Source organism: Capra hircus, chromosome 11 (genome assembly GCF_001704415.2).
Source record: "Capra hircus breed San Clemente chromosome 11, ASM170441v1, whole genome shotgun sequence".
Taxonomy (NCBI): Eukaryota; Metazoa; Chordata; class Mammalia; order Artiodactyla; family Bovidae; genus Capra; species Capra hircus.
This window is the reverse complement of record NC_030818.1, coordinates 24,892,143-24,908,379: the sequence shown is the minus strand read 5'-3', so window position 1 is coordinate 24,908,379 and position 16,237 is coordinate 24,892,143. Positions and strand designations below refer to the sequence as shown.

The 16,237-nt window shown below is 36.5% G+C and overlaps 1 protein-coding gene across 5 annotated transcripts in view; it reads right to left on the bottom strand.

The window, feature by feature from the left end:
* The window catches only part of MTA3 (metastasis associated 1 family member 3), a 217,128-nt gene that overhangs the window by 75,314 nt on the left and 125,577 nt on the right, over positions 1-16,237 (bottom strand). For all 5 annotated transcript variants that reach the window (XR_001296256.2, XM_005686589.3, XM_013967589.2 and 2 more), the window contains exons 5-6: positions 14,430-14,493; positions 12,102-12,219 (exon numbers count right to left, since the gene is read on the bottom strand). Coding sequence is in view for 4 of the 5 variants with exons in the window: in XM_005686589.3 (XP_005686646.2) it covers positions 12,102-12,219; positions 14,430-14,493 (182 nt within the window). In the remaining variant the exon portion in view is untranslated. The remainder of the gene's footprint in view (positions 1-12,101; positions 12,220-14,429; positions 14,494-16,237) is intronic.

Genomic DNA, 16,237 nt, shown 5'->3' with positions numbered 1-16,237 from the left:
AGTGCATGAAAGTGAAAAGTTCTAGGACCCACAAAAGATTCCCCAACCTGGGGATCTGGCAAAGGGACTGAGAACCCCCAGGTAACTTGACTTTGGAGTGGGATTTGATTACAGTACCCACACAGGACTGGGGAAACAGACTCTTTGAGGGCACAAACAAAACCTGGTGCGTAACAGGACCCAGGAGAAAGGAGCAGTGACCGCACAAGAGACTGACCCAGACTGTGAGTGTCCAGGAGTCTCCAGGGGAGGTGTGGGTTGGAGGTGGCCTGCTGCAGGGTCACGGGCATTTGAGTGCAGGAGTTTGTGCACTTTTGAAGGAACCTTTTGAAGTCTGTGCATTTTGGGGACCTTTTGAAGGATTACCTCCACCATAGTTTTGTCTCAGATCAAACAACAGGGATGATACACAGCCCCACCCATCAACAGAAAACTGGATTAAAGATTTAATGAGCATGGCCCTGCCCATCAGAACAAGACCCAGTTTCCCCCACAGTCAGTCTCTCCTAACAGGAAGCTTCCATAAGCCTCTTATCCTTATCAGTCAGGGGCAGGAAGAATGAAAACCACAATCATAGAAAATGAATCAAAGTGATCACATGGACCACAGCCTTGTCTACCTCAACTATGAGCCAAGCTGTGTAGGGCCACCCAAGATGGATGGGTCATGGTGAAGAGTTCTGACAACATGTGGTCCACTGGAAAAGGGAATGGCAAACCACTTCACTATTCTTGCCTTGAGAACCCCATGAACAGTATGAAAAGGCAAGAAGATAGGACACTGAAAGACAAACTTCCCAGGTCGGTAGATGCCCAATATGCTACTGGAGATCAGTGGAGAAATAACTCTAGAAAGAATGAAGAGACAGAGTGAAGTTGCTCAGTCGTGTCTGATTCTTTGTGATCCCATGGACTGTAGCCTACTAGGCTCCTCCATCCATGGAATTTTCCAGGCAAGAGTACTGGAGTGGGTTGCTATCTCCTTCTCCAGGGGATCTTCCCAACCCGGGGATCGAACCCAGGTCTCTCACACTGCAGGCAGACACTTTACCATCTGAGCTACCAAGGAAGCCCAGACGCAAAGCGAAAACAGTGCCCAGCTGTTGATGTGACTGGTGATGGCAGTAAAGTCCGATGCTGTACAGAACAATATTGCATAGGAACCTGGAATGTTAGGTCAATGAATCAAGACGGCAAGAGTGAACATCAATATTTTAACAATCAGTGAACTAAAATGGACTGGAATGGGCAAACTTAAAATCTTAAGGCTATTGTTTTTGTACAAGTATTTCAACTTAAATTTAACAAAGTTTAGTTTTGAAAGCCAATAAAATAATTCAAATATTAATCTCTACATACAAAGAATATTATCATTACTGGAAGAAATAATGAAAGATTATCTAAACTGGGTGGGATTATAATATACATTGACAGTAACCAAACCATGTTGTATTGGCACAAAGATAGAATCAAAACCCACAGAAATAAACCAGGTCATATAATTCATATTTGAAAATTTAAATATTTTTATAATTATGTAAATATTAAACAACATTTATTTTGTGCTTACTACGTCCCCATAACCCTTTACAATAGAGTTTCTCTGTAAATAGTGAATTGGGGGGGGGGGACAATAACTGTTGGGTGGGTGTAATCCTGTGTATTAGAAGATATTCAACAGCACTCCTGATCTCTGCTCACTAGATTCCAGTATCATCTCCCCATCCTCCAGCTGTGACAACCAAAAATGTCTAAAGCATCTATAGACATCATCTCATGTCCCATGGAAGACAAAATTGTCCTGGGTTACAAATTAGTACTTTTATACAGTTGCAACCAATTATCTACCTGCACTACTTGTTATGGTGTGATGTTTTCCAGTTGATTAACATCCACCACACTATAGGAAATACATTCTGCAAAATTACACACTTAAAAATAATAGCGCTTATGAAAAGATAGGACAAAACTTTAAAGACCTATGAACTTGGTAACCAGAGCACTTAAAAAAAAAGTAGCAATCATATAATAAAAATACCAACACACTTAAATCTCTACTGACATTTGTACCAAGCACAAAGGTCAGTCAGTCCTTTATCTCATTAAACCCTGGACTTCTACTTCCTCCACTGAGATGTAGGTCACTGTGTACACTTTCAGCAAAATTGAAAATAAAATCTAGGGTGAAGGTTTTTACAAAAATTGGGGAAAATATTTTTCATCCATCTGTAACTCTAAGATGACACATATACTTTCAACACAGTGAAAGCACCCCAGTCTTTGAGGCTACTACTTGCACTGGAGGATGGTACTTTAGTAGAATTTTATCTTTTGTTTTTCTTAAACACTCTTCACCTGTGACAATAACTGCTTGGAAAGGCCTCAGATAACTGACATCATTTCCACACTATACTGATACTTTTCTATTGACTGACTGTATATGGGTTAATTCAAGTTTTAAAAGCATATAAGGACACATCCTAAAATCCCAAATATAGACAAGAGCTATTTACTTAGTAGCAGCAGGCAGCCGTGGCCCAGCGGAAGCAACTGTAGTAGCTAACACTAAGCAACGGGCGATGTGCTAAACGCATTACCAGAGTTACCTCCCTTTATCATCACAGCACTCTGATGTGTTTTAGAAAAAGGAATGGGAACTTGGAGAGGTTAAATAATTTTCCCAAGGTTACTCAGCTAAAATATAGTGCAGCCAGATTTCACCCAAAATTGTGAATCCAAAGTCATTTTTCTTTAATGATTTAATGTTATAATACTTTTCAATTTCTTTCTTAAAATTCCAGTGTTACAATACATCTAAATAATAATTCAAAACTTACTACATATGACATTTTTTTCTTTGGAAAATTCTTTAGGTATTTATTCAAACTCAATAAAGATTTTAAATCTCAAAAGCAACTTTCACCTTCGTTTGCAAGCTACATACTCATTTTTCCAGAACTTGTTAGACAGTGTTCGTTTCCAGAGTTTGTTAGATAGTGGGTAGCCGTAAATGAATTTCTATATTCTGAAGCCACAAAAAAGAAATATTCACCACTGAGACAAATACCACAACAATTTCTTAAAATTCACCAGGACACGTTCACAAAGAAAGCAAGCCTGTAAAATATTCTGGCATGGGGCTGATGCTTCCACCTACTTAGGATATTAATTCAAGTTCTACATCCCATGCCAATGCATACTGGAATCTGGCCACTGGTCTAAACATACCCACTTAAGAGGAGCAAAAGGGTTATTAGTAAGCACAGACTGCATCAAGCCCTAAATATCTGTTCTTAAACATGATGTTTTCTACTACTTGATTTCTCTGCAAATAGATACTAGCTGTGAATGGAAGTTTCTATGATGGCAACGTCTGTGTTTTTCAAATGTGTTTTAACTGACAGTGTATCTCTCTGCCACCCTAACTCCTCTCCTCAGAAAATACATTAATTAGAAAAAGGAGGTTCTTAGGACTTCCTTGGTGGTCCACTTCCAATGCAGGCAATGCAGGTTTGATCCCTAGTCAGGGAACTAAGATCCCACATGCCCAGAAGCAACTAAGCCACATGCAGCCCAAGCAGAAAGAAGGTGGCATACCACCACAAAAGATCCCACATGCCCCAAAAAGAACCGACACAGCCAAAATAAATATTTTTAAACAGTGTGTTCTTCAAATCTTGCATCCAGTTGGTTGTCTGATGACAAGTGAAATAAACATTTTGGATATGTTAAATGCTTCCAGTTGAAATAAGAGTCCAAAGTGACTTTTATTTATGATGAAAAAGATGAGTACTTACAAATAAAGCTAATAAGTTACAAACTTTAAAATATTAAACTTAATAAGAAATAGATAAAATCTATAACCAAACAAAAGACTTCCACAAATCCAAAAGTAGTATTCAACAGAGAAGGACATTTCAAAAATCATTAAAATGTCTGTTTTCCTTAAATTAACTTAAAAATTAACTGCAACTCACATAAAACTAGGAAGGAAGTTTTTTTTTTTTTCCCAAGCTTGGAAAAGTAAGAGGGGGAATTAGCCTCACCAGATATTAACATATACTACAAAGCTTCTATAATTAAAACAGTGAGTTATTAGAGCATAAACAGACCAGAGTAATAGAATAGAAAACTCAGAAGTAGAACCATATACTGCAAAATATTATAAAATAATAAACCACCTCCCAAAGTAACATTAATATTAATACAATTTCAATTAGAATCCTAATGAAATCTGGAAGAGTAAATTGACAAACTGATGATGAACTTCAACAGTATGAAAAGAAACTATGACATGAGAGCCCACACTCCCCCCACACACAACCAAGAAATCTTAAAGAACAATTGAGGGAAAATTTGCCCAACCTTGAAACATACACGAAACAGATAAATGTGGCTCTATCACATGATGGAATACTGCAGAGAACATAATTTCATGGGTGTCTAAACATATTTATGTAACAGTCTGTGAGATCATGTTAAATCAGTAACTGGTTACTAGAGGGTTAGAAGGGATGATCAAAGGGATGATCTAAGGGACTACTACTTTTTGTTCCCAGTATAATTACATTTTCTATCATAATTCATACTGCTTGCAATAAAATAAATTTTAAGACTTAAAAAAATGAGAAGAAGAAAAGGGAAAACAGTGGAGGTTCTTCCAATACTATGTTCCAAAAGACTTCATAAGCATGTCTAACTGTGAAGACTGGGGGTTCTGACTGTGCCATGAAGAAATGAGATTCTTTTTTTTTTAATATAAATTTTTAAAATTTTAATTGGAGGCTAATTACTTTACAATATTGTATTGGTTTTGCCATACATCAACATGAATCCGCCACGGGTGTACATGTGTTCCCATCCTGAATCCCCTTCCCACCCTGTACCATCCCTCTGGGTCATCCCAATGCACCAGCCCCAAGCATCCTGTATCAAGCATCAAACCTGGACTGGCGATTCGTTTCACATATGATATTATACATGTTTCAATGCCATTCTCCCAAATCATCCCACCCTCACCCTCTCCCAAAGAGTCCAAAAGACTGTTCTATACATCTGTGTCTCTTTTGCTGGCTTGCATACAGGGTTATCATTATCATTTTTCTAAATTCCATATATACGCGTTAGTATTGGTGTTTTTCTTTCTGGCTTACTTCACTCTGTATAATTGGCTCCAGTTTCATCCATCTCATTAGAACTGATTCAAATGTATTCTTTTTAATGGCTGAGTAATACTCCATTGTATATATGTACCACTGCTTTCTTATCCATTCGTCTGCTGATGGACATCTAGGTTCCTTCCATGTCCTGGCTATTATAAACAGTGCTGTGATCAACACTGGGGTACACATGTCTCTTTCAATTCTGGTTTCCTCTGTGTGTATGCCCAGCAGTGGGATTGCTGGGTCATAAGGCAGTGCTATTTGCAATTTTTTAAGGAATCTCCACACTGTTCTCCATAGTGGCTGTACTAGTTTGCATTCCCACCAACAGTGTAAGAGGGTTCCCTTTTCTCCACACCCTCTCCAGCATTTATTGCTTACAGACTTTTGGATCGCAGCCGTTCTGACTGGTATGAAGTGGTACCTCACTGTGGTCTTGATTCGCATTTCTCTAATAATGAGTGACATTGAGCATCTTTTCATGTGTTTGTTAGCCATCCATATGTCTTCTTTGGAGAAATGTCTATTTAGTTCTTTGGCCCATTTTTTGATTGGGTCGTTTATTTTTCTGGAGTTGAGCTGCGTAAGTTGCTTGTATATTTTTGAGATTAGTTGTCAGTTGCTTCATTTGCTATTATTTTCTCTCATTCAGAAGGCTGTCTTTTCACCTTGCTTATAGTTTCCTTTGTTGTGCAGAAGCTTTTAATTTTAATTAGATCCCATTTGTTTATTTTTGCTTTTATTTCCAGTAGTCTGGGAGGTGGATCATAGAGGATCCTGCTGTGATTTATGTCGGAGAGTGTTTTGCCTATGTTCTCCTCTAGGAGTTTTACAGTTTCTGGTCTTACGTTTAGATTTTTTTTTTTTTACATTTTTTTTTTACATTTAGATCTTTAATCCATTTTGAGTTAATTTGCGTGTGTGGTGTTTGTTAGAAAGTGATCTAACTTCATTCTTTTACAAGTGGTTGACCAGTTTTCCCAGCACCACTTGTTAAAGAGATTGTCTTTTCTCCATTGTATATTCTTGCCTCCTTTGTCAAAGATAAGGTGTCCATAGGTGCGAGGATTTATCTCTGGGCTTTCTATTTTGTTCCATTGATCTATATTTCTGTCTTTGTGCCAGTACCACACTGTCTTGATGACTGTGGCTTTGTAGTAGAGCCTGAAGTCAGGCAGGTTGATTCCTCCAGTTCCATTCTTCTTTCTCAAGATTGGTTTGGCTCTTCGAGGTTTTTTTCTATTTCCATACAAATTGTGAAATTATTTGTCCTAGCTCTGTGAAAAATACTGTTGGTAGCTTGACAGGGATTGCATTGGATCTATAGATTGCTTTGGGTAGTACACTTGCTTTCACTATATTGATTCTTCTGATCCATAAACACAATGTATTTCCCCATCTATTAGTGTCCTCTCTGATTTCTTTCACCAGTGTTTTATAGTTTTCTATATATAGGTCTTTTGTTTCTTTAGGTAGATATATTCCTAAGTATTTTATTCTTTTCGTTGCAATGGTGAATGGAATTGTTTCCTTAATTTATCTATTTTCTCACTATTAGTGTATAGGAATGCAAGAGAAAGAAATGGGATTCTAAGAGACGTGAAGTACTGAATATGGCCTTCGAATTGACTCAGTGGGCCCATCTCTTCCATGTCACCCATAACAACCTGACTTTCTTATTGAAGGTGACCTTGTATAGTAAGAAAGGGCTCTATTAACTAAATGAAGTTTGTATACCAACCACCCAAACACTACCAAGACAAACACAATATTAAAGGCAATTAATACTTGTTAATGAATTATAAGATTTATTATATTAATGAACATTTCATCACATTTTAAATACAAAGAATGCCTTTGACAGGTAACTGGTGTAACTCCCCAAATGCCATAAGCTGTTCAGAATCACTCCTTTTACCTGAAACAAGAACCTCAAGATTCTCACCCTCAAGAACTTCAAATCCTTTCTATGATATACTGTAGAATAACCTATTGCATTTTATATGTGATTTTATTTCCTTAAATTTTTTTTTTTTTTACTTTAAGCTAGGTATATATGCTTTCCAATTATACAACTCTAACCAGCTTTATGCATCTCAGGGGCAATATCATATTTAAAAGTTTTTCACGTAGGTGGGAACTCATGAGATTTTGTGAGCTGATTTTTCTGCCCACTATAACCTGATATATCCCAACTTTATTACTTGCTTCAGCATTTATCTTTACATGAGCAATTCATAAAATTTTCTAGGCTTTCTATACACTTAGGCTTATGCTCAGTGCCCAAGAGTGAATCATACACTTAAAAAAAAAAAAAGAAAAGAAAGAAATTAGAGCATTCCCAGATGGTGAGGATTCTGAGCTTTCACTGTCACAGCCCAGGTTCAGTCCATGGTCAGGGAACTGAGATGGCACAAGCCAAAGCGTGGCCAAAATTTTTTTAAATTAACTGATTAAAATAAAAAATTAAAATATGTCAATAAATATATATATACAAATTTTAAGATGAAATTAAAAATACAACATTGTAAATCAACTATACTTCATAAAATGTATTCAAATTTTTTCTATAAGAGAGAAAAAGAGCCACACAATCAGTAGCTCAGACAGTCCTACATTTTAAAAAGTCAAATAAGAGACAGGGTGCTCAGGGCTGGTGCACTAGGATGACCCTGAGGGATGGGATGGTGAGGGAGGTAGGAGCGAGGGTTCAGGTTAGGGAACACATGTACACCCATGGCTGATTCATGTGGAAGTATGGCAAAAACCATCACAATATTGTAAAGTAATTAGCCTCCAATTAAAATAAATAAAAAAGGAAAAAAAGTCAAATAATAAAAATAGTACAAAAGATTACCCGAACAACACAATCTACATAGTTTTGAAAAGAGGAGAAATCAGAGTTCAGGGAGGAGTAACAAAGGGGTGTGAGGGGGTGGAGAATGTGGGCCAGGTGCTGCTGACACAATGCAGGAGTGTCCTGGCTCTTGGTCTATGTGGAGATGGACTTGCTGAATATCTCACAAAGAGCTATACATTTGTCCAAAACTCAGAGAACTGCACACAAAACTGGGAGAAATGCACTACATATAAAGTATACCTTAACTGAAACAAGGAAAAAAAAATCTGTAAATGATTACTTGGAAGCGAATTGTCATTTTGTATAAAATTTCAGATTTCATTTCTGGGAACATGTTTTCCAGTTATATCCAGAGTACAAAATTATCCATTATGTAAAGGATAGGTGGGAATACCAGACCACCTGACCTGCCTCTTAAGAAATCTGTATGCAGGTCAGGAAGCAACAGTTAGAACTGGACATGGAACAACAGACTGGTTCCAAATAGGAAAAGGAGTACGTCAAGGCTGTATACTGTCACCCTGCTTATTTAACTTATATGGAGAGTACACCATGAGAAACACTGGACTGGAAGAAACACAAGCTGGAATCAAGATTGCCAGGAGAAATATCAATAACCTCAGATATGCAGATGACACCACCCTTATGGCAGAAAGTGAAAAGGAACTCAAAAGCCTCTTGATGAAAGTGAAAGTGGAGAGTGAAAAAGTTGGCTTAAAGATCAACATTCAGAAAACGAAGATCATGGCATCCGGTCCCAACACTTCATGGGAAATAGATGGGGAAACAGTGGAAACCGTGTCAGACTTCATTTTTGGGGGCTCCAAAATCACTGCAGATGGTATTGTAGGCATGAAATTAAAAGACACTTACTCCTTGGAAGAAAAGTTATGACCAACCTAGATAGCATATTCAAAAACAGACAGATTATTTTGCCGACTAAGGTCCATGTAGTCAAGGCTATGGTTTTTCCTGTGGTCATGTATGGATGTGAGAGTTGGACTCTGAAGAAGGCTGAGCGCATTCTAAAGGAGATCAGCCCTGGGATTTCTTTGGAAGGAATGATGCTAAAGCTGAAACTCCAGTACTTTGGCCACCTCATGTGAAGAGTTGACTCACTGGAAAAGACTCTGATGCTGAGAGGGATTGGAGGCAGGAGGAGAAGGGGACGACAGAGGATGAGATGGCTGGATGGCATCACTGACTCGACGGACATGAGTCTGAGTGAACTCTGGGAGTTGGTGGTGGACAGGGAGGACTGGCGTGCTGCGATTCATGGGGTCACAACTGAGTGACTGAACTGAACTGAAAGGATACTCAGTGCACTTTTGTAAAATTTAAAAATCAAATGCTTTCAAAAATAAAACAATGAAGTCTAAGATCAAACATTAAGGACTATATAAATATCCAAAATTATTTTGGGAACACAAATTGATTTGTACAGATCAGAATGCCAATAAATGCAATCTCTTAGCCTATAATGGAGAAGGAAATGGCACTCCACTCCAGTAATCTTGCCTGGGAAATCCCATGGACAGAGGAGCCAAACAGCAGCAGCCTATAATAAACCAGTTCACTACTTACAATCTCTTAAAACACACACACACACACACACACACACACACAACAAAACAAAACTTCTAAACACAGTTGAGTGCAGACATGGCAATCTGTTCTCAAAGCTTAGTCATTACTGACTGACCTTTCCTGGTACTGAGTTCATAAAAATGCAGAAGTCTGCAACCTAGTGTTATCCACAGCCACCCATCTGCCCACCACTGACAATGATAACCCACCAACCACAGTGGCAACTATGGTTCACAAACTCTATCTTGAGTTGATTTAACTTTTCTGCATATACTTCCTATAGGAAAGCATGGTAAAGAATGCAAAATTATAAAAACCTTAGGAATAATTTCTAAACCTCTCTATGACAAAAATTCTAAATTTCTGTATAACAAAAATAAATAAAACATTTAAATATAAAATCATTAACATTTTTTAAGTGAGGAGGTAACAGGTGCAATACTCACAGACAAATACTTCTATATTTGTTTACCTTTAATATGCAAAATACCCTTGCCAATACATATAAATAACCAAACAGAAAATACACAAGAAAGTTACAGAATAGCTAAAAATAAGTATGGAAAGCATAATTTCAATTTAAAAAAATAATAATAAAAAAGCAACAACAAATTAAAAGCTAATACAAAAATGTAACAAAATGGGGGTGCTAATAATCTATCAGTGAATGAATCTGATTTGCTCATACAAAAATTTCAAAAATTTTTGAAGAGCAAAGTGGCATTTTCAATACTTCCAAGAAGCTATGCTTGAAAAATGTTTATGCAGCATAAGTATGTGTAAAGATTTTCTAGCAGTATCATTTGCTCAAAATATGTAGGAACTTCCCTGGCGCTCCAGTGGATAAGACTCTGCATTCCCAAAGCAGAGGGCCCAGAGTTCAATCCCTGGTCAAGGAACTAAGATCCCACATACTGCAACTAGGCCCTCGCACTTGAGAGCCCACGCTCCCCAACTAGGAAAGCCTGAATACCACAATGAAGAGCCTGCACACTGCAATGAAGACCCAGTGCAGCCACAATAAATTTTTTAAAAATGTAACCACCTAGATGTCTATCAACAGGGGTACTGGTAAAGGAAATAAATTGTGGCATATCCATGCAGAATTAAGAACTCTACAGTCACAAAAAGAATACAGTCACTCTTCTCATTCCGGAAGATGCAAAAGATGCGCCATTAACTGAAAGAAGCAGTTGCAGAGTGACCTGCAACTTGCCACTGCGCAAAGACCATTCCTGAATGACTATGAGCCACAGCCATTACCAAAATAAAACATGGGTTTTGGCTTTTCATTCTGTTCATGGAGTTCTCAAGGCAAGAATATTGCCATTCCCTTCTCCAGGGAACCATGTTTTGTCAGCCTGCAGACATGAAATTAAAAGACGCTTGCTCCCTGGAAGAAGAGTTATGACCAACCTAGACAGCACACTAAAAAGGAGAGACATTACTTTGCCAACAAAGGTACAGATATCTAGTCAAAGCTATGGTTTTTCCAGTAGTCATATATGGATGTAAGAGCTGGACCTTAAAGAAAGCTGAGCACTTCTGAACTGTGGTGTTAGAGAAGACTCTTGAGAATCTCTTCAACAGCAAGGAGATCAAACCAGTCAATCCTAAACGAAATCAGTCCTGAATATTCATTGGAAGGACTGATGCTGAAGCTGAAGCTCTAATATTTTGGCCACCTGATGCAAAGAACTGACTCCTTAGAAAAGACTGATGCTGGGAAAGACCGAAGGCAGGAGGGGAAGGGGATGACAGAGGATGAAATGGTTGGATGGCATCACCGACTCAGTGGACATGAGTCTGAGCATGCTCCAAGAGTTGGTGATGGACAGGGAGGCCTGTGCAGCCCATGGGGCCAGAAAGAGTCAGACACAACTGAGTGACTACACTGAACTGAAACGCAGGTTTGGAAGGAAGAAAAGGGTGTGGTGTTCATTTTCTATGTTATACTTTATTTTGTGTTTCATTTTTTAAATTTTAAGAATGTTTTACTTTTCAAATCAGAAAATAAAGGTTTTAAGTATACAAAAATATGACAGAAAAAAGAAAAATTAAGTCTTGCTAGGAAGATATGCTTTTAAAACATAAAGTTTTGAATCTCTCTGGTCTAAACATCCCAGTTCAGCCAAAATCCCCACCATAATATAAGTGCTCACTAGATTCCATGGCTCTGATAGATGATGTGAAGGCACAGAAAATCTCAAAGCATGAGTCTGTCACATTAAAATACAAGTTCAACAACATTAATGCTCTTAAAGTTGTATTTAAAAGAAAAACACAGGTAGAAAACTCATGAAAATGTGAAATGAAAAATGAATAATTGATCAAACAAATTATTTTTCATTGCTGCTTGTTGTATTTCTAAAATTGGAAGAGGTCATTACTTTTAAACTTTGGCCTGAAAGTTGTTTTTTCCATCTGATGAAAATACTCCAGTTTCAAGGAAATTTGTTTTCATAGGATTTGAAACTCAAAGAAAAACATACCTTCTAAGAGCATTTCTGGAATGTCTGCTTGATATCTAGGTCCCACTCTGATTTCACCTTTGTCAGCTAATAGTGTTTTCACTGAGGGATCATAGACCAATGAATAGAAAAAGGTATCCTGGAAAAACAGGTGACAGAAGACAGAAATAGCGACATAAACATAATTCCTTCTACTTTTTATAAAGCAATAAATCCAGTGTCATAATAATGAAAGCATAAAACTCCACAGAGCATAAAATTTCATTTTGGTGAATAAATTCATAAATCTTTAAGGAGAGCATAATGTTACTATCATCAGGTAAACAGTATAAAATTAAATGAAAACAAATAGCTTACAATCAGGGTGGATAATAAAGTGTTACTATTATTTGTTTAATTAGTCTAACAGAAAACCATTAATTGCTCTAACAGTTAAGCTAAAGCCAAATAAAGACCACTGAAATCCAGTAATCATTTTAAGGCTGTAAAGCCCACACCAAACAGTAAGGGTGCCTTACTGACGTGTGACACTGTTACTTTGAGAGTGCCCATCCCACATTTTATCAAAAATATTAAAATGCAGACACATTTCACATTAAAACGATAGAACTTAATTTATATGCAGTTTACTAATATGTCACACTGTATACACTTAATTATAATTATCTATTTAATTACAATTACCCATTAATTATAATTTTGCAGTTGTCCTTTAAATTCTAAAACATACGTCTATATGGGTAAGCATATAAACATAACTATACATTCTATCATCACCAGCATACTATCTAACTTGCCATGATCACTTAAAACAGCAAACACCCTACTTACTGGACCTAAAGGATAAAATGACCTATAGCCACCAGTCGTTAGCTGAATTCTGCATAACCACTAGAAATCATCTGAACCAGCAAAGTCTTGCCTTTTGTTCCCCCCAACCTCCCTGCCCCATGGATGCGAGGGTCATCTACTGCATGACTCTCCGTATTAAACCCTGAAAGGGCCTATTAAAGAACAGTAGATTGACAGAGGACTGAGGTTTAAAAGCAAGAGGATAAGAAAAAAAATCCTAAAGACTTGGCAAATTTTCATCTACTACAATCCTTAGCAGATACAAATTGTTAACAAATTAGAAGGTAACAAATATCATCTTTAAAAAAAAAACAAAAAACAGAGAATTTCCAAGTGACCGAGTGGTGAACTCTCTGTACTTTCATTCAATGGCCTGGGTTCAATCCCTGGTTGGTAACTAAGATTCCGCAAGCCACACAAACACAGTGCGGCAAAAAAAATCCACTCTCTGAACAGCCAAATACAATATAATATACTAAAATATATTGACTATTTCTTCTTTTTATTTCTGCTTCTGTGAACGAAAGATAATTTCTGAGCATCATCAATCCATATTATCTATCATTCTGTTTGACAGACTGACAATAAACCCTTCTTTTCCAAATTTCACAAGACTATTAGCCTTTTTTTCTGCCTTAAACACTTAACTTTCCTTCTAATTTTATTAGCCTTCTGGTACACAGTAGTTCTACATGTTTGCATCTATCTTCTTCTGTAATTTTACTTCATTTGAGATAAGGGAGCAACACTTTCGCGCATAGAAAACCATTTTTTAAAAGAAAATATGTCCCTTTAATTTTGCTTTTTAAAATATATATGTAATAAAGATTCTGGGAAAACAAACACTATGAAATTATAAAGGTTAAATACTGAACCATCAATAGTAAAGTATTTTCCCCACAATAAAACTGATAAAAGTCACATAAAACTGCAAAATGTAGAATAGTCTGCTTACGAGAATTTCCTCCCTTCAATGGCGTCCATGCTATAATTCAATTTCATAAAAATATTTATGATATCTCTTGAAGGTTACAAAAAAATTATTCTTAGGTGACAAAGTTTATTAGGATTCTAGTAAAGAAAGCAGACCACCAATGGTAAAATTTTATCTGCAAAGAGCCTAAAAGAAATGCTATTTACATCACTTCCCCCCCCCCAAAAAAAAGGGAAGAGGACCAAGTATTTTTATTTATTTCATAAAGCCCAAATTAGTTTCTCCCCCGCAAAAAAATTTTTTCACTACCAATTCAATCATGTGCTATACTTTTACCAACTTTTCATTATGAAGCAAAGACAGACAGACGTAGGAGTTTTTTCCAACTTTTCTCTCAGTTAACCAGAAAAATGAAATTACCTGAATACATTCTAATCATGATACTTTTACCATAATATTGCTATCATTATGCAATAATTTGTTAGAAGAAGAAATAATACAAAAGTATAGGCTTTGTACGAAATAGAGAGGGAAAAATACACACAAGTATAATTGTGAATTACCTCTTTATCAAGATATGACAATACTGACTCTGTCTCATTCAGAAGGGCAACACTGCATTTCCCCCTGTTGAAAGAGAAAAAAAGTGAATAAATGCAAGAAAAGCCACTTTGCCTTCACAGAGATGATGTACACAAAGTTACGAATATTCAAAATGTAAAGGTAGTATTAAGAAACCAGATGGCAGTTGGGAACATCTAGACATGTATATACTTGGACTTATTCTACATCTTGGTGTTATGGAACCTAAAAATAAGGCTGTAGACATTTGTTGAGAGGCTAACCTGGGGAAGGAACAGTGTTAGGTAGCAAATCCTTATAAAATAAAATATTTTATAGGTATTTCCTAACTCTTTAGGAAGAAAAGAAAAGAACAGTACAATGTAATCTTCAGACAAAGTTAGCTTCTGAATCTGTAAAGAGTTAATATGAGGCAATTTTATACGAGGGATTTTTAAAGAAATCACCATGTAAACCAGTGCCTATAATAACCTTCAACTTTTATAGTAGCCACTGCATACAAGAACATAAAAATACACATTTCCATCAGGGTTACCTGATGTAACTATACCTTTATTGCTAACTTACCTTTATTGAAACTGCTCTAAAGATGAGTTAAAATTTAAACACAAGGAACTCCTATAGAGCAAGGGGCAAATAAAAATCGCCAGATTCATGGATCTTGACGTCTCATGGCATTTACCTTTGATCATAGCTGGGTGTGTACTTGAAAGTGAAATGCTGTTTAAAAAAGGCCTGTCTAGACCTGAGAAAAATTATGGTTATTCACGTAGTGGTATTTAATACCATTTTTAAAATTATCTTCCCAGTTTGAAAAATTCAGTATAGCTACAAATTTGACAGAATTCTGAGACTATTCAAGTTATAGATATTGGTCAGGGCTCACAAAATACTTTTAAAATGTTATAATATCACTTGGTTTTCTAAGCAAAAATCACGACTTGCTCCCCACAAATTAACATGTAAAAACAAATGCATCAAATGCACATTACATAGGAAGTTTGTTGTTGGATTATCAGAGTGAAATACAGTTCAAAGGAAAAAATTACCAAAACCAAAGTAAAACATGGATGCATAAGTCAGAAACCACACTAGGCATTTTGCAACTGCATGTTCCTTAAACTTAAAAAAAAAAGTTTTCCTCTCATCAAAATATCTTTCTCTGTTAATCATCTTAGGTTGATATCACTTCAAAAGGTTTCTCTGAGAGCATGTGGTACTTCTTATACTATCCTGTCAAATCCATAATTCGGTTACTGGGAGTTATGAAGGTTTTCTGTTTTTCCAATGTTATTTTATTTGTGCACAGTACTGAAGCAGAAAAAATAACATCATTATTTCAGTGCATGTAACACTCAAAATCAATAATTACCTGATATGCTCATGCAAAGGACAGAATTACCAGAAGGGGAACTGCTCTGCCGCTGTGAGCCCATCTACAAGGGCCATAGAAGAACTTCTATGACCCATGAATACGTGCTCACGCATGCAAGAGTGCTTAAGGAACAAACGGGATTTCCAAAACTAGTTTCATTTATTTCTCTTGCCTCAGTAGCAGCTGACAAAGCAGTATTTCTAACATTTAAGGCTTATTCCACCTAGAAATCATAAAATCTTTTTAAGTTCTCTATAGTCAGGTTTAAAAACAAAATGGGGAGGAACAGATGTTATAAATGTTATTTGAATAGGCATCACTTGAATTTTATAACAGACACTGAAAATTCATAAAAAGAATGCAGCATAAAGGTGCCTCCATACTGTCTGAAATGATAAAAGATTTTTTTTAAGA